The sequence below is a fragment of the Lonchura striata genome, chromosome 10, assembly GCF_050655825.1.
Source record: "Lonchura striata isolate lonStrDom1 chromosome 10, ASM5065582v1, whole genome shotgun sequence".
Taxonomy (NCBI): domain Eukaryota; kingdom Metazoa; phylum Chordata; class Aves; order Passeriformes; family Estrildidae; genus Lonchura; species Lonchura striata.
In genome coordinates this window covers 7,175,828-7,199,702 of record NC_140712.1, presented here as the reverse complement: position 1 = coordinate 7,199,702, position 23,875 = coordinate 7,175,828, and the positions used below count along the sequence as shown (strand labels likewise).

Genomic DNA, 23,875 nt, shown 5'->3' with positions numbered 1-23,875 from the left:
AGACCTTTGATTCTTTTGCCCTAGATTCAAAATGTGAATCCAACTCATTTCCTCCAGGCTGCTTTTTGTGTATTTGAAAAGATCCAATTCCTCCAACCGGTGTTGGTGTTGCATTAAAATGTGTGTGTGGAGCTGTTTACTCCAGGATCTGCTCCTGGAGGAGCTGATGCCTCAAGTCTTTTAGAATCCCAGAATGGTTTGAGTTAAAAGGGGCCTTAAAACCCATCTTGTTCCAACCCCATGCCATGGGCAGGGACACCTTCCAGTAGACCACCTGCCAAGAGGTGGAAGATTTCTGCTTAGAACTTTTATTTAGTCTCTATCCTGAACGAGGTGTTTTATCCACCAGTCTGAGAAGTAGAATAAAACCAGACCCTGTTTAGAAGCTTTCAAGTAAAATCATTAATGGCAATTGCAGTTCTTGAATTGCTTGCCTTGTGCAGGCAGTTGGGGTGGTTGGGAATATCTCTCCCAGATTCTCTGCTGCTCAGTCTGATTCCTTTTGTTCTGTGAATATTTTCCATGTACAGCACCGGAGCTGCCAATCCTAGAGAGGAAGAACTGGTTGATTTATCTGCTCTATGTCCGCAGAGACTATGAGGAGTGTAAGGTAAGAGCCACCTTCAGAATGTGGAAATTATTTTACTGATGTCATGAAAAACCAGTTTTCTTGACAGTTTCCCAACTACCCTCTTTCCTGACTTCTTTTGGAATAAGGGGACCAAGAGAAAACACAAGTAAAATGTCCTCAGTGTTCTCCAATCCCTGGCTACCTTCAGGATCTGAGGGTGCAGCTCTGTGGAGCAATCTGTGAGCTCAGGATGTCACTGGGAGGGGGAAAAATGGAAAGAACTGCAGAGCTCTGTTGTTCCAAGTGATGGATAGGGTTTTCCAAACTGGTAATAACACAGTTCCACAGTGCAGGTTTCTCAATGGTACCAGTATACTGAGATGCTATGAAAAAACTTCAGTTGAGGGGAACATTACTACCAAGTGTAAATAAAAAATATCCTGGTCACTCTTGAGCAAAATCCTTTCATTTTACACATGATCTATGGCATGCTCTAATTCATCTTGGGCTTGGTGAGCAGTTTGGAAGTGGTTGTTTGGGAGTATAATGGTAAGTGGAGTAAGGAAATGGCAAATTACTATTTAACAGTGTGTTTTTCTGATAAAATGAACACACATGGGTAGGAGGAGGGGACAAGAGTTGCCATTCTGATCCTGGCATGTGCAGCAGAGATTTAAAAAGACTTTTTGGCTTCTGAAACACCAGGTTGGTCAGGACTTGCCTCTGCTGGAGAGGTCTTGGAGGTGCTTAGGAAACAGAGGTGCTGGAGGAATTTAATTTAGCTTTTAATTAACAGAGCCAGGGAGTTGTTTCATTAATTTCCTCTCAGATCTTGGTTTGCATAGATAGAAACACAAGTTGGACTAGCCCTCAAAACAGAAAATTGTTTCCCTTTTTTGTTGTCTGACTGGAGTTTCATAGTGTGATTCTCTGTATTGATTGTTTTTGTGATGGGTTGTGGAATCACAGAGTACAGAAAAGAAAAATATGTGCAGCTCAGGAAACCAGAGAAAATAACAAATGGATGATATAAAGGCAACGCTGACATCTCCATGTCTTCATCAGTCATGGAAGCAAGGAAATAGCAGGGGAAATTTGAGAGAAGACAGCTAATAAATACTCCTCTGCTTGGCAGGCCAGCTTTTCTTTTCCTTAGAGCTCACAAAACAGTGTTTTTACAGTAAAACTGGAAGATTCCAGGACAGCTTGGGTGTTGTTAAAATCCATCATTTTAGTCTCAGTAAGAAACAAGTGACCTGTTGTGTTAATTTTGATCTTTCCCGCTCAGTGCTTTGATATGCTGCCTCTCTAACAGAGTTTTAAAATCTTTCATAGATTTCAATGAACTAAAAGGCCATTAAAAACTGTTGATTTACTGACATCACCTCCCCAAAGTGAAGGCACTGAAGTGATTTTGACCCTTTCAATGCTGCTTGATCAAGGTGCCAGGCAGACATCCCTGAGAGCCTGCAGCTGCAGCATCCCCTGGGATGATGCAGAGACTGCTTGGTCTCCTGCCAGTTGTGTCTAAATTCTGTTATCAGCACCTTAAATAAACTTTGGGGTGGAAATCTGGGATTAGAGATCATATTCCTCTGCTAAGGGCCTTTTGCTATGGGACTTTTTAGGGTTTATAGAATGAATCAAATTTCTCTAAAAGATAGCTCTCTATTGCCCTCTCTTGCTCTGAGAATCCAGGTTTATGTAGATGGAACAATCCAGAGTATGTGAATTGAGGAGGTGTTGGTTATTTCTGAGTAGAGTGTTTTATAATCATGCTTTGTGTAAAGAGTTACATAGATAAATTAGCAGGTACAGGTGAAGGAAGAGCAGCTCAGGCCTGTTCTTTTTCCTTCCTCTCTTTATAAGTGAAGATTTTCAGTAAGAACTCTCCTCTTCTCAGTAGTAACTTCCCAATTGATATCTTCTCAAGAATAACTTTCTCAATAATAGTTTTCCTCCCATGTGCTGTATTTGAGGTTCAGTTTTCAGGTCCTTCACTTCTATTCCTCTCAGAGGCAGGGGATGCTGATACTGACCATACACATCTGAAATGCCTGATGAGTATCAGGTCACTCCTCACCCAGAAATTATTCTTACTCCCTTTGTTCTTCCACTTCTGCACAAAAGAGGAGGCTCAGAGCAGAAATTCTGCTCTTGATTCCTATCCAGGATGATCACCCTCCCAAAGATGGGACCAATTGTGACTATGGAATATATCCAAGCTGCAGCCACTCCACCCTAAACTGGGAGCTTCATGGATGCAGCCAGCAAGAATTTAAATTTTCATCAGGTTTTTTTCCCTGTTCACTCCTCATTTGTTATTTTGGCTCTCATTCACTCAGCTGCAGTTGCTCCAGTTCAATTTATTAATTCACAAAGGGCCTGGAGTAGATAACCTTATCAGCAGAGGATGCTTTCAGAGATGCCTCCTGGCCTTTTCCCCAGGTAGTACCTAATTATCTTTGGGAATAGGAATGAACAGAGGAATACTAAAAGGGCCACAGTGTTCCTGGAACAGAGCTCTGTTGTGTGCACTGTGTGGTTGTCCCAGTCATGGTCCAGTGCCCTTGTTAGAGGTGGGGTTGTGGGTTTTGTGGCTGGAACCAAATGTCTGGAATCAGCTTTGTTTGATGTGAATTTACAATTTTGTCCTTCCAGGCTGTCATCAAAGAGCAGCTCCAGGAGTCCCAAGGGCTCTGTGAATATGCTGTCTATGTTCAAGGTATGTCTGAAAATCTTTTTGCTAAAGCAGGTCACCCCTGATTTCAGATACGGGGGTTAAGTGAGGGAAACATAGAATTTTTATGTCAAAAATACACTTTTTCCCTCTGCTTGCTCCATTTAGTTTTGAAATTTGAGATTTTCACATGAAATGGGCATATTAAACATCCTGTTTTCTTCGTATTTGTCATAAATTCTTTGGGTTATGGGCTCCTGGCCTTCAGTGTGTTGGTGTGTTTGAGTCTGTTACAGAAGCATGTTTTCTGTTTGTTACCCACCCCAGGTGATCATTGTCTCACTCCTTGCTCTAAGGATGGTATTCCTCTTCCTGCCCTGCCCTCTGGCCCCTAAAAAATGTCTCCCAAAATGTGCCATTCCAATTCCAAATGCCATGGTGGGGGACAGTGGAGATTTGCTGGCAGGACCATAGTGCAGCCTGGAGAGGCAGGGGAGGGAGAAATCCAGATTGTATCTGTACAAGCAATTGCCCAAAGTTTAAAGCTTAAAGCTTTTGTTCTGACCCCTGAATTTCTCCAGGCACACAGAGTCTTGACCTCAGACAAAAACCTGTGGGTGCTGCAGGAGGGGGAAGCACCAGAGCAGCGTTGATGTGTTATATCTGTACTCTTCCTTCTTTCCCTGCTGTCAGAGGCACGTTTTTCCTGCTGAGGATGGATTCATTTGCCTGCTGTATGTTGTTTTACAGCTTTGATATTTCGCTTGGAGGGGAAAATTCAAGAATCTCTTGAACTTTTCCAGACATGTTCCATTCTGAACCCTCGAAGCGCTGACAACCTCAAGCAGGTGGCACGATCCCTGTGAGTGGTGTTTCATTTGTTGTTTCTCTTGGATGTGCCACCCAGGACCTTCCATGCTTTGTTTTTCTCTTAGGCTGCTTAATTCCAGACATGTTTCCTCCTTATCAACACTTGGCTTGGCTTCCAGAATCGTGGGTTGTTCTTTAAACAGAATCTCAGTTATCTGCCTGGCTGCTGTTGTGTTTTCTTCTTCTTTGGGCTTCAGGCAGAAAGGTGATAATAATTTCGAGGTCCAGAGCTACAGGTGCTGACCTCAGCTGGGCAGACTTGCCCTACAGACCCTTTTCTGTTGCTGAATGTTGTGTTAGGGCACCTGTCTCTTTCCTTGAAGACAAAAGCAGGCTGCAGAGCCTGGACATTCATTCCTTATATCCCCAGTAGTGTCAGGATGGATGACCTTGCTCCTGAGAGGGAGCAGTGCTGAGATTGTACATTTCTCCTGCAGATCTCTGGAGATACAGCAAATAAGATAATTTCTCACTGGTAAAGGTGATAGTGTTGCATAGCAGGGTCTGAAAACAGGAAAGGTATAAGAATTGCAATCCTTTTGCAGGTTTCTCCTGGGAAAGCATAAGGCAGCCATCGAAGTGTACAATGAAGCAGCAAAACTTGATGAAAAGGACTGGGTGAGTGTTCAGGGAGCTGCAGATCCTTGTAATAGCTGCAGACTTGTCCCAAGCCCAGGTGAGCTCACACTGCCTGTGGTCTGAGCCTGGTTTGGATCACAGGAGCCAAATCCCACGACTTGGGTCAAATCCCTGCCTTGGGGCACAGAGAACTGAGCAACTCTTGGAACTTTGCCAAGGATCAGTTTTAACACGACCACATCTGTACTTTAAGGGAAGTACATGCAGAATTAGGACATCTCGGTTATTAAAACTTGCTGGAGTAATTGGGAAAGCTTTTGTAATGCAAAACATCGTTGAAAATACAGGACCAGTGATTAAATTGGCTCTTCTATATAAAAAGACAAAGAGCATTGCAAAGGGAAGGGTATGATAGTGGGTATGGGAGATGCCATGCCTTGCAGCCTTCTGCAGGTGCCTGTTTTGCCTGCAGATGTGTTTCTAAAGTAGGCTTTCAATGTGTGAGCTCATTCCTTTGTTTGTCAGTACATCTAAAATTCAGGATATGAGGATAGCTTTGGTGTTATTCAAATTACCCTGTGCCAGACAGCTCAGAAACCTTTTGTATCACAAGTCTTTTTTCCACCTGCATTTCCAGTGCTTGGCATGCCTGTAACCCTATTTACAACCCAGCAGGCAGATGCCAGTGGGTATTTTGATTAGTTATTCCCCATTGCTGGCTCAGCACTGGAAGCAGAATCAGGCTGTGCTCTTCCCTCATTCTACAATCTACAGCAGCCTGGAGTCACTGATTCAGTTGTCACAGCTGGAGAGGCTGCATGGAGGAAAACAGGTTGATGGGAAGTAAGAGAGTTTCCTGTGAAAGGTCAAGGCTGTCTAAGCTGATGAATCAGTGAAATTCTCACCAGAATAAAATAAGAAATTGGGAGGACCTTGCTTTTCAGGGATGTGCTGGGACTGGGAAGGTGCCTTGTGTGTTAAATTGTGGGTGAGGAGTTAGGGGCATGGGTGCTTCCTACAGTGTCACCAGAGTGTTTAGGATCCCTAAGGGATCTTCCTATCCTGTGCAAAATTGTTTAGGATGCCAGAGGGATATCAGATATTCCCGTGCTCAAGTTGTGTTTGGAAAATTAGGCACATCATCCAGTTTTGTCCAGCTGGGTTGTGTGTGTGCATATCCTACTGATGTACAGCCAAACTGAGTCACCCATGAGGGCAGCAAGTTTTAGACAGGGACACCACTAGGAAGAAACCAGTCTGTGCTCCTTGTTCTCTGAAAAGAAAATGTCTGATGTCTCAAAAGAGATTTCTCATTTCTGTGGTTTTTGTCTCAATGGACTGCAATGTTTTGTGTACAACCGCACTTAAGCTCTGTAGGTGCCTGAAGAAACTGGAATTTATAGGTTTACTTGCTCTAAAAAGCAAGAAGGGTGTGGGCAGTCACAGGGGTCTCCTGCTCTGGGTTAGTGTTGTCAGATTTTATTTCATACCTTGTGCTGATTTGGCTTTTTTTCATGCAGGAGATCAGCCACAACCTGGGTGTGTGCTACATGTACCTGAAACACTTCAACAAGGTAATGTCAGTGGGAAGCAAGGAAGCATCCCAGAAATTTCACTCTTTGGTAGCTTGAAATGGATCATTTGCAGCAAGAGGTATCAAGAAAGCTTTTTGCTTCAGTGTTTTGTTTCTGGGAACAAAGGTTTGTTAGCTGTCTCTGTGTCCATTTGTGTGTTGAATTACTTTGAGTCATCTGCAAGTCATTGAGGTTGTGTAAAGGGAGATCAGCCTGTGGCAGGGCCTGAGGCTTTTTCTGAAATCTAAGATTTTTCAGAGAACATTTCTGGTTTTAAAGGGAATGTTTTGAGAAACCTCAAACTAGACAGAAAATGGGCTGTGCTCCAGTAAGAGCTGTTTGTGTGTCTGAGTCCTTTAAAGCCAGACCTGGGAATACTGCTGGCTTTGTAGGAGCAGCAATCCAGGTCCATCCTCTTGAAGCAAGAGAAGGGTGATGGTAAAACCCCAAACATTTCCCCAGCTCAAGCTGCTGCACCTTGTGCAGAGAGTTCCTGAAGGAAACCTTAGCTTGGGCCTGGCAGGATTCAGAGGGAAAGAGTTACAGGGTTGTTTGCTGGAGGTGCAGCAGGTCCTTTTTTCTCCATGAGAAGGTTTTGCTCCTGTGTCTGAAGCTCCTTTTGAACTACACCTGGAGTTAATAAAGGAGTTTTGGAGTTTGAAACGCAGTTTTATTCCCAGGTCTGAGTGTGCCATTCCCAGTTCCTCACTTAAGCATGAGCTGTCACTGATGCAGCTACTCTAAGGGGAAAACCAGCATTTAGACTCTTTTTGTTCCCAATTTGTCCCAGCTCTTCCCTGCTGCTCTTGCTGGTGGGGTGCTGTGGCCCTTGCAGCAAACCCAGCTGTGCTCCCTGTTCAAGGCATCCCAGTGAACAAACAGCCTCTAGAGTGTGGGTTCACACTTGGGATTTGTTGTCTGCACTAACACCTTCCAAACTGGGAACCTGTTTACACCTCCACTGAGATTTTCACTTCCTCACTGCTGGAATAAGCACTTTAAGGAAGAATAAGCTGCAAAGTATCAGTTCACCCAACAAATCCAGAGTGTCCCTCAAGCCAAACGAACTCAAATCCAGGAGCAGGCCCGTGCTCATCTCTTCCTTGGGAGGCAAATGCCTCTTGCTTGGCTTGAAGGTGTTGCCTTTTACTGCCCCTAAAAGCAGGTGGCTGCTGGTGCAGAGCTTGTTCCAAGGACTAGCTGGGCTGGAGTTTGTGTTCTCCAGGTGCAGTGGGTATTTGTTGGCTGTCCTCCTTCCCTGGCTGGTGGGGATTACTCATAGGCTGTTGCTTTGCTGAGGCTTCTGTAATCATTTATTATTTTTTTATTCTTTGTGGTTGTGTTTTTAGGCACGAGACCAGCTCAACAATGCCCTGGAGCTCAACAGACACGATCAGACCTACATGATGCTGGGCAAAATCCACCTCTTGAAGGGGGAGGTGGATAAAGCCATTGAAGTATATAAGAAAGCTGTGGAGTAAGAAATACCTCTTTTTTCCATCTGCCTATTCCCATCCTATGCCAGGAGAAAATTGATTGGTGTCCCAGATCTGAATTGAGGCCATGATTAAAAAGCTAATGGTAATTACAGGGGCTCTGAGCAAAGCTGGCACTTCCAAGCACTTCATCTGTCTCTGCTCCTGCTGACAGTGTGGCAGGGAAGATGGGAGCTGTTGGAAGGGCTGCCAGAAAAAAAAGTGGAATAACAAATGGACAGAGATGCCTGGGAGCAAAGTGATCCAAAACTGACTTCATCCATCCCAAAGGTTTATCTCCCAAAACAATGTAACCCTGACTGTCCATCCAAAATCCCCAAAATCCCTGCCTGGGTGTCACTTGCTGCTTTCCCTCAGAGCAGTGGCTGAGGGAGATGTGCTGGTGCACGGAGAGTTTCTCCCACCCCATCACGGCTCCTCAGTGCCCACCTATTCTTATTTTAGGGCATTCCCAAGCATTGCCAGTGCTTTCAAATGTAGCTTTGCCATGGAGGCCAACACTAGAAAGAAAATCAGGAGTGTGTTGGGAGCCATGGGTGTACTGATGCAGTGTTTCCTTACATGTCTGCCCTCGCTGCTGCCTGATGCTGGGGTTGGGCAGACATTTGGACTAATCTAGAATGTTTATTACGTAAATAATCCTTGCTAAGCATCTTACCAGGTTTATATTCTTATCCTGGTGTTCCCCTGCCCTCCTTTCTTCTTCATTCCTGTTTATTCCTGGGTTATTTTTGTTCTCATCTGCCTATGACATTTTTCTTGCTCTTTCCAGCTCCAGGATAATCTGTTATTCCTTGTTTATATTCCACTAGGCACAGGTGGTTTTGTTGTGGTTGAAGTTTAGAGGTGCCAGTGTGAGTGTGCAGATCAGATTTTTTTTTAAGTCTTGGTAGCAGGGAATTAAAAACTGACTCCTGTTGAGGTGAGTGAGACCACAAATTGTGCTTCTCTCTGCTTTGTCCTTTTTTGTTGCGGTTTCCATCCTATTTATTTGTAATCTTTTTATAAGGTGAATTAAAATTCTGATTTTAATCAGGAGTGTGTAGGATCCATCCAGGATGCTGAGGATTGCCTGTCCTACATGGCCCAAGAGGCTTAGGATGCATGGATTTACAGGGTGGTTTATGAGAGACAGTGGAAAATCTCATTTTGTATTTCCAGGTCACTGATGCAGACTCACTTTGAAGCTTAACAAAACCACATTATCTTATTATGTGTCCAGATGTATTTCAGAGAGCCTTGTGCCTTCCCACCAATACCCAGAAGATACTTGGGTAGCTGAGGTGTTATGTTATTCAATGGAAGTCCCCATGATGGCAGTTCTGATTTTGTTTTTAATAACAACAGTTTAATTTCCTGGGTTGGTACAACAGTAATGTAGCATCAAAATTCCATGTTCTATTTTTACCCTGTTCTAGAAAGGCTGAAAAGCAAACCCAGCCCTTTGGCTTTTGTGTTCCAGGTTTTCTCCAGAAAACACAGACCTCCTCACAGCCCTGGGCCTACTGTACCTGCAGGTACTAAATGCTGTTACTGTTACAAAAGCTTAATTATTTTCAATATAACCCTGTTGGATTTTTTATAGAATTAATTTCTATCCACCTTCCCATTGCTTGCACATGCTTCTCTACAGACTGAGTTTAACAGGACAGAACTTGCTTTTCTGTATCTTCTCTTTGCTACTAAAAGCAAGCTGATTCCTTGGACCAGAGCCAGGGCAGGAATTCTGTTTGGCAGCCTCCCTTACTCTGTTATAAATCCTCCAAGTATAACAAAACATGAGTAGTCATTACCTTGCTTCTGCAGCAGGAGTCTTGCAAGTTATCCTAAAAAAGCAGCCATGAAATTGTGAGTGTTAATGCAGCATAAAGCAAAATCAGAATCTATTTAAATAACAAAGGTGTGCTTATCCTTGTGTCTGTGAAATGGATGGGAAGGGCTGGATTATTCCAGAAGCTGGCTTCCCAAAGAGTGAACAAGCAAAGAAGAATAGGCAGTAGTGCCTGAAAGGAGGAGGAAGAGGAGGAGGCCCTGGAGCTGCTCCGAGGGTGGAGCCCCTCTGCTCTGGAGCCAGGCTGGGAGAGCTGGGGGTGCTCACCTGGAGAGGAGAAGGCTCCAGGGAGAGCTCAGAGCCCCTGCCAGGGCCTGAAGGGGCTGCAGGAGAGCTGGAGAGGGACTGGGGACAAGGGATGGAGGGACAGGACACAGGGAATGGCTCCCACTGCCAGAGGGCAGGGATGGATTGGATATTGGGAAGGAATTCCTCCTTGTGAGGGTGGTGAGGCCCTGGCACAGGGTGCCCAGAGCAGCTGTGGGTGTTCCTGCCTCCCTGGCAGTGCCCAAGGTGAGGTTGGACAGGGCTTGGGGCACCCTGAGCTAGTGGAAGGTGTCCCTGCCTGTGGCACAGGGGCTGGAATGAGATGGGTTTAGGTGAATTGAGCTGAAACCACAGAATTACAGGATGGCTTGGAAGGGACCTTAGAGCTTCTCTGATTGCAGTCTCTAGGATTTAAGTGATTCCAAGCTGTCACATGCTCCTATATGGCCACAGTGATGCCCACTAACACCTTCAGTCCATGAGAAGACAAGGGATGTCACCTGAACAGGAGAGCTGTGGGGAGTGAGGACTTTGTGGTGAGGGAATTGGGGATGTGCAGAGTAGCAGTTTGTAGCCTGTTTTCTGGAACAGAGAAAGGGGCAAACACTTGTGAACCCAGAACTCATTTGTGGTTGTGTCAGAACAGTGAATCCAGCCAAGTCAAATTCTTAGAATCTCTTCTGTGAATTATCAAACAGGAACATATGTGTGTAAAACTCACTTTTCTGACTGAACCAGAAATTCTGGTGCCCACACTCCCCTTATTCCTGAATTTCTGATGCTTATGTACTTCTTTTCCCAGACTGGGGAGTACCAGAAGGCTTTTGAACATCTTGGAAACGTGCTTACCTATGACCCAGGCAACTACAAGGTATGGTGAGGAGTGGAAAAGACCCAGCTGAACCATGAGGGGACACCTCCTAAAGCTAATTCCACTGTCAGAGCTCTGCCATCTGCATCTGGGGCCTGGAGAGGCTGGAAAGAATTCTGCCCAGAGAGCTTTTTGTGAAATACATTTCTGGGATGTTTCCCTGGCTAGAGAGTTGGATGTGTATGGAGATAGGAAAAGGGAAGGAGACAGAATATGGGATGTTAAATTGATCCCTTTGGTTTTTAATTTGAAGTTGCACCAAAGCCAGGTGGAATTTACTTTGGAAGGAAGATCTTTTGGATTTTAAAAATCCCAGAAGAGCTGTGCCAGGTCCCTTGTGATCCAAGTGATACTGCATTTTATTATTCTCCCATCTGCTGATACCCTGTGCTTCCAGCTTCTGTGTATATTTCCTTGGCTCTGGCCTGGAAAGCTGAGCTTGGTGTCTAGGTTTCATTCCTCACTGTGGAACTGTGTCCCTTTTTAGGGCTGTTACTTAATTTCTCTCCTTTTTTTTTCCCTGTTAGCAATGCAGAGCATTGAAATGTGTGTTTGACAAACATGAGTTGTTGTGAAAACACCTTTACACTTAAGAATTTTACTTGTCACTGTGGAATCTTAAAAAGGACTTAACTAGTGTGGTTTAAATATAGTGTGTTGTACTCACTTCCTTTTTTTTCCCCATGCATATTCCCATTAATTTGCAGTATCAGCCAGTCAGTGTGAACTAGGAGAGCTTTGCTGCATGTCTTGCTTGAGTACATTTTACTCCCCACTTAATTTGCACCAGAACTATTTCTATCTGTGCTTGGTTGTAAAAAGAATCTATTAGTGCATAGATCTTTTCAGAGCCTCAGACTCTAAGAATTACTTCTGTCTGCCCAAAAAATACCCTAAACATTTGCAGTGTTGTCTTGCAGTACTTATGGAATCATAAGCTCACAGAATGGTTTGATTTGAAAGGGGCCTTAAAACCCATCCTGTTCCACCTTCTATCATGGTCAGGGAAACCTTCCCACTGACCCAGGGTGTTCCAAGCCCCATCAGCGTGGCCTGGACACTGCAGGGATGGGGCAGCCACAACTTTTCTGGGCAAACTCATTTCTGGGACAGTTTTTATTAAAACAGTGCAGGAAGAAGCAGACTCAGGTTTGTTCCTCACCCTGTGTTCTGCTCTGTGCTGGGAGATTTCAGAATCCCCATCTGCTCCCACTGTTGGTCTTGGCAGTCCTTAGAAGTGAAATGGTTGTTCCTGGGATGGCTTTAGCTTAATCATTTTGTCCTCTCGTGCTCTTGCTGTGTCTGAGCAGATGGGGCTGTGGGTGGGTCCCTGTTGTCTCGTCCCCAGGCCACCCTGGCTGCTGGCAGCATGATGCAGGCCCACGGGGATTTCGATGTCGCCCTCTCCAAGTACAAGGTGGTGGCCAGCAGTGTTCCTGAGAGCCCCCCGCTCTGGAACAACATTGGCATGTGCTTCTTTGGGAAGAAGAAATACGTGGCAGTAAGTATCCAGTTTCCATTTTTTCTCCCATCTGCATCCAGTTTCATGCAAGCACAAGATTCCTGTCATGTAGAGGCTGTTGTAGCACATTTATCCCTTTTTTTCCCAAGGCTATCAGCTGCCTAAAGAGGGCAAACTACCTGGCTCCCTTTGACTGGAAGATCCTGTACAACCTGGGCTTGGTGCACCTCACAATGCAGCAGTATGCCTCAGCCTTCCACTTCCTCAGTGCTGCCATCAGCTTCCAGCCCAAGATGGCAGAGCTCTACATGCTCTTGGCAGGTATGAGATGCTCCTTGGGAACACCACAGCACAGACAGGAGGTGCGGGGTGAAGTAAAGAAACATGGCATAAAGGCTTTACTAAGGAGCTGATGCCCAGTCTCTTCTCTCTGGGGAAATAGAAGGGAAAACTGCAGTCAGATCCAGATTAAACATTGGAAAAGACTTGACACATGTGAGACTGGGGTTGGGTTGCCTAAGTGGTGGGTGTGGGTTTGTAGCACTGGAGATATTTTTGGGATGAAATGAGATAAACATGTCATTGTAGGGTTAGGTGGGATATCGGGAAGAATACTTCCCTGGCACAGGGTGCCCAAAGCAGCTGTGACTGTCCCTGGATCCCTAGAAGTGTCCAAGGCAGGTGGGACAGGACTTGTAACAACTTGGGATAGGGGAAGGTGTCTCTGTCCATAGCAGGGTTGAGACTGGATGAGCTTTACGGTCACTTCCAGCCCAGGCCATTCCATTCAGTAGGGCTAATCCTGGCAGCAATCCAGACAATCCTGCTGTGACACCTTATTTTATGATATTCAGAATTGTCCTAAAAAATCAGCTGCTTGTGAAACATCTCCTATGTGCTTTGGTGCAGTTGCTCTGACCAACCTTGAAGACATCGAGAATGCCAAATGCTCCTATGAACAAGCTGTGGCCTTGGACAAGTAAGTCTTTGTCAGAGCTGTCACTTCTTTGGGCTTGCTTTGCCTCCCTGCACCTCATTTCCTTTGCCTCTCACTGTACCTGGACCCCAGATGGTTTATAGTAGGGAAATACTTTTATTCTTGTAGCTGTGCAAGTAACAGTGTTAAAACCTTTTTTTTTTTTTTTAATTCAAGTCAGCTCTGAAAAATGAGAGAGGATTTTATTTCAGAGTAACACAGAGCTGTTTCTTGTTTTGCTATTTGGTTAGTGAGTCAGTGGTGATGACTTTGGATGCCAGTCCTTGTTTTGGTGAATATTTATACACAGTGGAGCAGACTGAATAGAAGAAAGCATATTTTTTAACCCAAAGTTTGAGCACAGTACAGAGAAGTGAGATGTCTGGGGTAGAGCCTGTTCTGAATTGGGCAGGGGGAAGATTTTAGCTGGAAGAATGTGCAAGAAGTTTATATAAAGCAAGTAAAAAGGCAGATCCTTCATTAAGAACATCTGTGTTTGCAGTCTGAAAGTCTTAAAATCAGAGCACTTGATTTCAGAAATGTTAAGCTGAACCTCAGAGTATGTCATCATTTCAGGCACAAAATCAAAATTACCTCATATTTATTAATAGTTTTGTTTCTCTCCCTAGTTTACTGTGAATATTTGCACACTTAGACCTCCCAGCACTCCTGAGCCCAGAGTCCTGTCTGCAGGTGACAGAGCAGTGCCAAAAACACTTTTTTCTGCAGGGGCCACACAAGGTGGTGGTAGATGGGACACCAAGGATAAATTCTTCCCTGTGAGGGTGGGCAGGCCCTGGCACAGGGTGCCCAGAGCAGCTGTGGCTGCCCCTGGATCCCTGGCAGTGCCCAAGGCCAGGCTGGACAGGGCTTGGAGCATCCTGGGGTGGTGGAAGATGTCCCTGCCCATGGCACAGGGTAGCTATGGATTGGCTTTAAGGTTGTTTCCCACCCAAACCATTCCATGATTCTTTTCCTAATCAGCTTTCCATGCGTAGCAAGGCAGGACAGGATCTTAAAGGCAGCCTGGATTCCTTAGTCAGGGCCTTGTATGCTTTGCTCAAAGAGCAGGAGCAGTAAATAAATGGGCTCTACAACTTTGCCCAAGTGTTTGGCACTTGGGCAATGCTCCAGCTCTATGGTCTGACCAGGAAAATAAACCCTCATCAAAGCAAAACTGAATTCCCACTGCTAGGGCCTGCTGGGGGGAACATCCAGACTGTGAGGCTGAATCTGTGTCCCCACAAGTTTCCTTTGCTGGTGTGTTCCTTTGCTGGAGCTGTTTGGGATGAAGGTGGTTGGTTTCCATCACTAGGAATGCTTTTATAGTGGCCTGAGTGCCGTGCTGGGGGCTGGAATGGAAATAACTTGGAAAACTTCAGGAAAATTTGTTCCTCTCCTGGTTCTGGCTTGTAACTGTCCTTTCTGTGAGTATTCAGCTATTGATTTTTCTCTGAGTGTCATATTGCTTCTCAGCTCTTGAAGGTGGTGAAATAGCTCCATCAGGTTCAATTAATTTTAAAACTGGCTGTGCCCAGGACTGTCAGATCTCCTCAAGTGTTTTGGCAAAGACAGAGAAGAGGGCTTGTTCTGTGGTGGGCTCAGCATTCCAGTTTCCTAGTTAAAGGAGAAGCCATGGTTATAAATGCAGTGAGATTTCTTCTAAGAGTTGCCTTCTTTGCACTGGGATGGAGAATCACCAGGACTGGAGAGTCAGGGCCTGCAGGTTACACTTCATTTATTGGCCAGTGCTAGCAGGATCCTTCCCTTCTGCATTTCTCCAGAGGATGTTCCTCTGCCTTGGCCATGGATGGTTCCAGTTATCCAGCCATGCTCCAGGAGAGGGCACCAGTCCCTCACTCACATTTCTTGTCAATCCGTGGAGCATTGTGGCCTGTGTGCAGGGATGCTCCTGAGGGGTCCACACAGGGAGCTGTGAGCAGGCAGAGCTGCTCCACCCACCCTGCCTCTCCTGGCCAGGCCAGGTGGAGAGGGTTAATGTATCCCAGTGAAGGAGACGGATCGTTTGGGAAATGATTGTTTGGGAAATCTTTCTCTGATTTACCTCAGTTCTACCTTGTGAAATCTGTATTCAGGAAGGGGAGGCAGGAGCATGCAGGTACCTGTGTTCACCTGCAGCTGTGTGTGGTTTTGCTGGGGGAAGGAGAGAGAGGAGGTGAGGAAATGTAGTGTAACCAGCACATTCTGTGGTGTGTCAGGTTATAAAATAGAACCCAAGAGCAGGGCTCTGTTGTGTTGCCTGTCCCATGATGAGCTGCTCCCCTGCAGACTGGGAGTGCTGGGAAACTCTGAGGTAGATCAGAGAAAGATCATCTGTCTCAGTATGACAAAAGCCCCCATCACTGGCAGGCTGGGAGACCAGAGAGTCCCAGGATTGCCCCCAGGTGCCCAGAACTGGCTGTTGCAGAGAAGGAGGCAGCTGGGGAGGGGTTACTGTTGGCACTGACACCCAGGGCCTTTGCAGAGCCCAGCACTGGGTCTCTCATCAGGCAAGAGGGTCTCAGCCATGCTCCCGAGGCACTTTGGCTGTAGCCTCTCTGTTGGTGCCAGACAATGAGGCGTGTCCAGCTTTGCTCAGGCACATGTTAGCATTATTGTAGCCAGGAAAAGTGTTCCCACAGGGAATCTGATGCATCCCATGTGTCTGCTGCAGGTGCAACCCCCTCATCAACCTGAACTATGCTGTCCTGCTCTACAACCAGGGCGACAAGCAGGGGGCCCTGAGCCAGTATCAGGAGATGGAGAGGAAGGTCACTGTGGCCAAGGAGAGCAGCACACCCGACTTCGACCCTGAGGTTTGTGCCTGAGCTCAGGAGCCACTCCAGGGCTGGCAGCAAATGAAGAGGAGGTTTGACTTTGAGTCCAGTTATTAGGAAGAAATTCTGCTTATGAGATTTTCCAAGCAGGGCAGGCGCCTGCTGAGAGCTGCTCGCTTCCTTTCTGCTCTTTGAAGCTCAGTTCTTCAATCAATACACAGCAAGACAAGATTCCCTCTTAATTAAGGGACTGAATTAGTGGAGATGTTTCCCCTAAGCACCAAACTGTAGCCAGCTCTCCACAGATCTTTTCTTGTAGTTTTTTTTTTGGATGGTATTGTTGACTTTATTGTTATCTGAAGTGTTCCTGCTTACAGTGCTCTTCTCTTTTTGCTTCTCGAGTAGATGGTGGAAATGGCCCAGAAGATGGGGGCTGCCCTGCAGGTCGGGGAGAGCTTGGTCTGGACCAAACCTTCTAAGGAGTCCAAATCCAAGCAGAAAGCTGCTGTGTCAGGGAAATCCAGCTCTCAGCAGCCTTTGGGCTCCAACCAGGCCCTGGGTCAAGCCATGTCCTCTGCTGCAGGATATGGGAAAACCATGCAGCTTCCCCCAGGTACGTCTCCTCTGCTGTTCTTTCAAGTATAGATGTGGGAGGGAAGAAAATAAATCTCTCTTCGCTTTGGAAGAGTTACAGCACCTGATTGGGAAGGGATTCACTTGCTCACACAGCAGTGAGGGAAATATTTGGTGACAACTTTCCCAGATTTCTGAGTTCAGGAAGATGCTCTGTGTAGTTTATTTCACTCTCCTGCTTTTGTAGGGATGTGGGAGGCTGGGAAAGTTTCCTTTCCTGTCTGAGCCACAATGGACAGGATTCCATTAGCATGAAATTGTGATCTTGCTCTGGAAAGGAGGCAGTTTCAGCAACCAGACCTCTTGCCTTTCTTTGGAAGAGCCTGGGAGCTGCCATGCACAGACAGGCTGTTCGGAGAAGGGAAAAGATGGAGAATTTTCCAAAGTACTTCCATTTTTTCTCTGACAGTGATAACTGCAGCTGGATTGCTCCAAAGCTGCCCATCCTTGCAGGTGTTGCTGGATTTAGTGGAACTGAGGGTTCTCAGCAGGTGGTGTGAGCTTTTGGAGGCTCAGCCCATCACTGTATGTGCTAGGGCTGGGTAGGAGCATCTCCTGAGCCAATTCTAAGCCTGGCCTCCTCTCAGCCCACAGCTTCCAAGGAGGAATGCACTGGAGATGTTGCTCATCATGGTGATTTTCTGTTGCTCTCAGTCTTGCTGCCTGTGGACTGAACCAGGAGAGTGGTTGTGTAATCCAGGCCTCTCTTTGGCATCCCTAAGGATGTGTTCCATTTCTCACACATGGAATAAACTTTCCATGCAGGGAATACTTAGCCAGAAAATCTGAAAAATAAAACACACCAAGGGTTTAGGGCATACCTGAAGGACTTTATTATCCAGATCAGAGAAGGGAGCTGGTTCATAAAATCAATTGACACATTAAATGTAAGTGTAGAAACAATTTGTGTCCTGTTGTGATGTAATTCTGTAAGTAGCTACTTTAGCTGCCTGGAAACTCTCCCCCTATTTGCTAAAGCTGTGAAGTGAAAACAACACTTTGGTTGGGGCTCCAGCTTGAGCATAAACCAGTTTCAGTGGAACTGGAAGTGGCACTTCCCTGTGAGGTGGTGAGATCCTGGCACAGGGTGCCCAGAGCAGCTGTGGCTGCCCCTGGATCCCTGGCAGTGTCCAAGGCCAGGCTGGATGGGTTTGGAGCAATCTGGGATAGTGGAAGGTGTGTCTGCTCATGGCAGGGGGTGGAATGAGATGGACTTTAAGGTCCTTTTCAACCCAAACCATTCTGAGATTCATGATTCCAGAAAATGTTTTCCTTTCCAGAGCATGAGTTAATTCCTATATTTGTACTGAATTCTGACAGCTGAGAGACTGTACCTGAGCTTTCTTTCAGCAGGACTTCAGGCACTGTACGGTCTGGATAACTCAGTGTCAATAAACTGATGTTAGGCAGAAGGAATCTGAGGGTATTTAAAGGCTGTGATTGTTTTGCACCTTTGCTGCTGGGAAGGACATAAAGAGCAGGCAACACATACACAGCCACAGAGTAACTTTAACTGTGTTCTCTCCCCAGGTGCTGCAACACCAGCTCTGCCAAAAAAGCCTCCCTCCCTGCCACTGGAACCAGAACAGGAGCAGGACTCGGAACCAAGCCCTGAGGAGAACTTGGCTCCCACAGGGGATGAGGAGCAGAGGAAGGAGAAGGACCAGAGCCAAGAAGCAGCAGAGTAGGGCAGCTCTGGGCAGCACAGGTAGTGCAGGAGCCTCTCCAGGGCTGCCTGGGATTTGGGAAAGGGACCTGCCCCACCCATGGTGGCTTCTCCCCACTGTCAGTTAGTCTGGATGCAGCTTTCTATCAGTGATTTTAGCTTGTGGGCTCTGCCTTGTTCCAAGGAGTCACTGCAGTGACCAGAGGTTTCTGTGTAGCTACTCTTAGTGCAGTCACAACACACTACAGAACTGGAGGGTCCAGCTCTCCACAGGTTGGGTGTGAGTCCTCCAGAAGGATCTTTAGCAAAGCCAGCAGACGTGATTTAGGATCCTGGATGGCGAGGAGAATCAAACCCTTCCAGTGGCTGAACTGGTGAGCAGCTGAATTTGCATAAAGAATGAGTAAACTGAAGCTTCAGGGCTCTGAGTTTGCTGGTGAAGCTCCCTAGCTGTTTGACAATGCATTTCCTGCTTTTAGTTCTGCACTGTTGGACTGTATCCCTCTGTAATTACCAGTCCAGGAAAGGAAGGTTAGTCATGGAAACATCTCGGAGGCAGCAGTGTACAGGCAGCATGAGCAGGGCTCTGGGTACATCCCAGCCTTCAGCTGTGCTTTGTGGTTTGTTGCTCTTACCCTGAAAGACATTAATGCATCTTTAGAGCCCAGCCAGGAGCTGAAGTGCTCTCCTCCTCCCTGGAGAACACTGAAAGAGTAGGACCCCTCACTTTCCCCTGGGTTCTGATAGCCCAAACTGACTGCTTATCTTAAATGTAGTTTTTTTCCCCCTTCAGGTGACCTTTCTGTTGGGTTTTGTGTCAGTTCAGCCCCAGGGCAGCACTTCTGTAAGGATTCCCTCCTGCCAGGAGTTAAACAGTTTTTTTTGTAGAGTGCTGGCAAATTGAAACAAACCAGACAAGAAATAGTGTCAGTCAGGTACAGTGCAGAGATTTTTATTCACATTTAACTTCTTACACTGAAAGTTCCTGCAGCCTAACAGAGTACCTGGGAAGAAGAGGTGAGGATTGAAGAGCAGGGGTGGGCAGGGGCTGCAAATTCTTCACTTCAGCCCCAAAACTTTAATTCAAGGCATATTTTTGTCCTATGATGCTTTGATGGGTTAAGTGTCCCACTGGGAGCATGTACTGCACTGAGAGGTACTGTGAAGGGATTTATTTTAAATATATATTTTGTGAAAAGCTTATGCAACAGTGAACCAATTCTTCTGTGAAATGAAGCAGTAGCACCTTCTTAATTTCTGGGAGCTTCATGTCTAGATGAGCATTTTTAAATATGTAATTCCAGTTGGATAATAAATAGAGATGCAAGTCCTGTCCCCTTTCCTCCCCTGGGCATGGTGATGGTGGCATTTGCATGCAGTAGATTCCTGGGATCATTCTGGAGAACATTTTTGTGCTAATGGTAATGAGGCTGGACTGCCATTTCAGCTGGAATTAAGCAAGGGACTCTTCAGCAGGACTGCACTGAGGCATTTAGGGATTTTGGAAATCACACCTTATGTTCCAAAACCTGTTTCTGGCATCAGCCATAATTCTAATCCCCTCTTTTTCCCCCCTTAACTGAAAAGAATCATGAGCTTAATTTCAAGGGAAGCAGAAACCATCTGCTTTAGGACTTTTCTTCCCCTTTTTAGGGAAAGGTCTGTGATGAACAGGGTAAAACAGAGCTCACAAGGTACTTTGCATCTTGGCTTCTGCACAGGAAGCAAAGTAAAAGTCATTCAAACATCAATGCCTGGGCGGCAAGACCTTTTTCTAGCCAAGAATAATGATCTGTCTATCCAGCAACATGTGTTCAACCCAAAAAATGTGGTGTTGAGGTCCCTGAGGCAACTGGATACTGATTTACTGTACAGGCAGTATTAGTGGGTGCATGCTGTGCTCCTGTACTTGTTTGCTTAGTTGTGACTGAGCAAGGTGGATGTGGGGGCCTTAAAGCTGTTGAGAATTTAGATTTCCCAGTTGGGGAGTGGGTTTCAGTTGGCAAAGCCTCTTCTGCAGAGACAGACAAGCCTCAGTGCTGAATGAGGGAAAACTTTACTAAAATAATAAGCTCCACACATAAATGCATTCAGAAAGAGCCCATGTTATAACAAGTACTCCATCTGCCAAGACTTTTCTAGAAGAGAAAACCCTGTTATGCTACAAGGAAAGCTTTACCACTCCCTCAAACCACACTGCTCCAAAAACTCCATGTTTTTAATGGAAGACACAGGTGAGGTTTGAAACCAGTTTTACCCAGTCTGCACTGAAGGGCATCTTTCCTGAGAAATTCACAGGGGAGGTTTCCAGGGTATTTTTTCCATTGCCTCCCCTTGTTTTATAATGGGATAATTCCTGTCACCATTTGTGCTCCTCAGCTGCTGTGAGATCTGCTGAGCACAGGCTGATCCTAAGCTGTTGGGAGCAGAGCTCCTGGCACAGGAGGGAATGGCCATGTGCTATTTGCAACCTGCACCTCTCCTTTGCTGAGAGAATACCTCCCACCAGAGTCTGGATCAGTGACTCCCTGAGAATTCTGCCTGGATCCAGCTGAGATACCACAGGAGAAACTGCTCCAGAGTGAAAGAGGACAACTTCATCCAACATCTCCAAGAGGTAGAACCAGCATTCCTGGCTGTGAGATCCAAGTTTTACTGCCAAGGTTACTCAGACCCAGTGTTTTCCTCTGGTTTTCTCCTGTTCTCCCCAACACTGAGATTCCTCAGCCCAGGAATAGCAAGGCAGCAATTGTGTGACACAAGTCTGTGCTGGCTCTGGAACAGATTGCACAGAGACAGAACTGGCACAGAGACACTTTAGTTGTTCACTCACTCACAACCCTCAGCTTTCACCTAAGCTGCAAGCTCCAAAAGAACCCCCAACCAACATATTAGGATAACTGGAAATTCAGTTCTGTTGTACCATTTCACAGAACTGTCCCATTATTCAGTTCTTTGCTCAGGACATGGCTGGAAAAGTCACCCCATGGCACACAAACCCTGATAATTCAGTGTATCATTACAGAATAAATAGTAAAAAAAAAGAACCCAAGCACACTGCTGAGGGTTTACCATTGGGTTTTGGAATGGATTTAGTGCTCTGCTGCTCTCCAGGCTTTGGATTCCAGTGGCTAATGAGTTGAGCCGAGCACAAAGCAGGTGATGAGGTCTTTGCTGAGGAAGAACATTTTAGCACCAGTTCTGTCAAATGAACTTGGGAAGGGAGGTCCAATTTGGCTGGATCTCACACATCCCAACAGGAGATAACCAGGAAACAGAAGAAATCAAGTAATTCCTAGTAATGCTGAGAAACTCCCCTGGAGAGGAACAAAGGTAAAGAGCCTTTAAACTGGCAAGAGTTGGATTTGGGATTGGCTATTCCATGGCACAGCACCAAGGGCATAGTGGAGAAGGAACGTGTCCTTTGAGACTCTGCCAGGCCCCTGTGAGTTACACCTCCCAAATAATCCAGTACTTGACCCTCAGTGAGTGCCATACACAGAAAACTTGGGAAGAATGCTAATTTTGGATCATGGATAAGGCAAAAGAAACTGAAGCCAAGGTGGCTGCAGGAACACACAGGTGAAAATACCAACGTGGATAGGTTTTACCATGGAGAGCTATCACAGTGCTGAGCTCTGCTGCTGCATCTCCAGCAGACTCTGTGTGAATAAACATTTCCAGTGCAAATTCTGCTTCAGGAGTGAGGCTGGCTGAGGTTTGAGTCATCCATCACTGTGGATTTCAAGGTACAAGTAACACAGGAGAACAAGTAGAAATTGTAGAGACAGAGGATGAGGGGGAGCAGGGTCAGTTGAAGCCTGGTTTTGAAGCTTTGGTATTTTTGCAGCTGTTGAAGCAGCTTTTCTTTGTTGTCTCTACTGTAGCTGTGCAGGAGTGTGAGACTACAGGTATAGGGGAAGCATTTCAGAACCTCTGCCTCCCTGTCATTAATGTGGGAAGGCAGAAGCAAATTAAGCACATCATGTTCACAGCATGTGAAACAAAGCAAAAGCTGCTGGGCCTCTCCATTCAATTCAGATTTATTACCATATAGATTGGTCCACAACTTAATCAGGGATCCCACTGGCACAGCTGATGAACAGGTCATGGTGGTTAAGGATTCTCCTTGGGAAGTGACTTTGGGTGCAGATGAGCTCTATGTGCCTGATAAAGCAGATGTGGGTAGAGCAGCAGCCTGGCCATCCCCAGCTGCTGGGATTAGAGCTGGGACTCACCAAGCCAGGTGTTCCCAGCACACCCAGAATGGGCTACAGCAGAAATGTTTACCTGTGAGGAGCAGAAGGAAGAAGGAGCTAACAATAATGGTATCAGTTTAGCTTTTTGGCCCAGATGATTCCTAAGGAGTAAGCTCCTTTTTAATGATTCTTTCCAGCAGTTACTGACTCAGATTAAAAAAGCAAATTTTAGCCTGTCATCTTCCTGTTCAATGCAAGTGCAACTGACCCTGGGACAAGGTCTGCAGTAAAGTGTTTTTAGGTGGCCATAAGGAACGTCAGTCCCATCAGCCTCACACCCTGGAAGTGTTTCAGGAAGAAAGAAGTGAAATACAGCAGCAGGGCCATTGCTGGTGACAGCTTGTGGGTATTTTGTTTTGTTTCCAGGTCTAGAATACACAGCATAAGCCAAGGATCAGTTTTCAGCTGGCAGATCCATGGCCTTTGGAGGCCCTAGGAATGGAGTGCCAAAAGGCCACCATCCCAGGCTGCAAAACTGCCTTGCTAATGGCCTTGGACCTCTAAGTGAGCCAAAAAGAGAGGTTCTTTTCATTTATTTTCAGTTTAGGAAGACTAAACCAAACTCCAACTCCTGTGCTACAGTTTATCATTATAATAATAATCATAATAAAAAATAATCTGGGTAGAAACGCCTCCAATTTTAAGAAGATCCTGCACCCGGATAAAATGCTGACACTCAAGGGAAGCTCAGGGTGGGCTGAGCTACAGGAAAACAGCAATGACTGTACTTCTGCTCTGTACAACACAGAAGACTTTGCTCAGGAGGAAAGCTGAATACACATGACAGACAGCATTGTGTGCTGAGTCAGTGCAAGTACAACAGCTGCCAATTTTCATCCTTGCAGAGCAGCCTGGATGGCTTTTCCCAACAGAGAACACCACTGACAGCGGCCTGACAGTGTTACTGCAGTAGATCACTCCACCCCGAGTGACACAGACTCTTCTCCCTCCATTCAGGTGCAAAGACTGACCTGGAACAACCTCTGCCAAGCTCTGGTATAGCACAGGCTTGCCCAGACATGCTAATTGCACTTAACCCAGTTCTACTGAAAACTGGCTTGAGAGCTGTGTAAATACACTCCAGGTTCCTGAAGTGGCCAGAGACAAAACCATGCTGGGAAGAGAGAAAACCATGCTGGTGGCTCTACAGTTCTTAGTGTGTGACTGTGAAAAGGTAAAAAAGTAGAAGCAAAGTATTTAACAAGGACATATGGTTCTGCTTTTTTAATTTCAAAGGTCAGGGCAAAGAAGCTATCAGTGACCTAGTCAAAAAAAACCCAACATCAAATCCTAGAAAGGCCACCTCACTTCAGTCTTACCTGGAAAATGCTGTTGCAGCTTTTAAGCTTCCAGAGGGACCCTC

At 46.0% G+C, this 23,875-nt stretch overlaps 1 protein-coding gene across 2 annotated transcripts in view; it reads left to right on the top strand.

Annotated features, from left to right (window-relative positions):
- The window catches only part of BBS4 (Bardet-Biedl syndrome 4), a 34,682-nt gene extending 15,098 nt beyond the window's left edge, over window positions 1-19,584 (top strand). For both annotated transcript variants that reach the window (XM_021554277.4, XM_031505780.3), the window contains 14 exons: window positions 531-610; window positions 3,233-3,296; window positions 4,002-4,113; window positions 4,667-4,739; window positions 6,221-6,274; window positions 7,624-7,751; window positions 9,233-9,287; window positions 10,671-10,739; window positions 12,088-12,240; window positions 12,351-12,522; window positions 13,111-13,180; window positions 15,852-15,993; window positions 16,360-16,567; window positions 18,118-19,584. In XM_021554277.4, coding sequence (XP_021409952.2) covers window positions 531-610; window positions 3,233-3,296; window positions 4,002-4,113; window positions 4,667-4,739; window positions 6,221-6,274; window positions 7,624-7,751; window positions 9,233-9,287; window positions 10,671-10,739; window positions 12,088-12,240; window positions 12,351-12,522; window positions 13,111-13,180; window positions 15,852-15,993; window positions 16,360-16,567; window positions 18,118-18,275 — 1,538 coding nt within the window. In that variant the 3' untranslated portion in view covers window positions 18,276-19,584. The remainder of the gene's footprint in view (window positions 1-530; window positions 611-3,232; window positions 3,297-4,001; window positions 4,114-4,666; window positions 4,740-6,220; window positions 6,275-7,623; window positions 7,752-9,232; window positions 9,288-10,670; window positions 10,740-12,087; window positions 12,241-12,350; window positions 12,523-13,110; window positions 13,181-15,851; window positions 15,994-16,359; window positions 16,568-18,117) is intronic.
- Window positions 19,585-23,875: the final 4,291 nt, after the last annotated feature.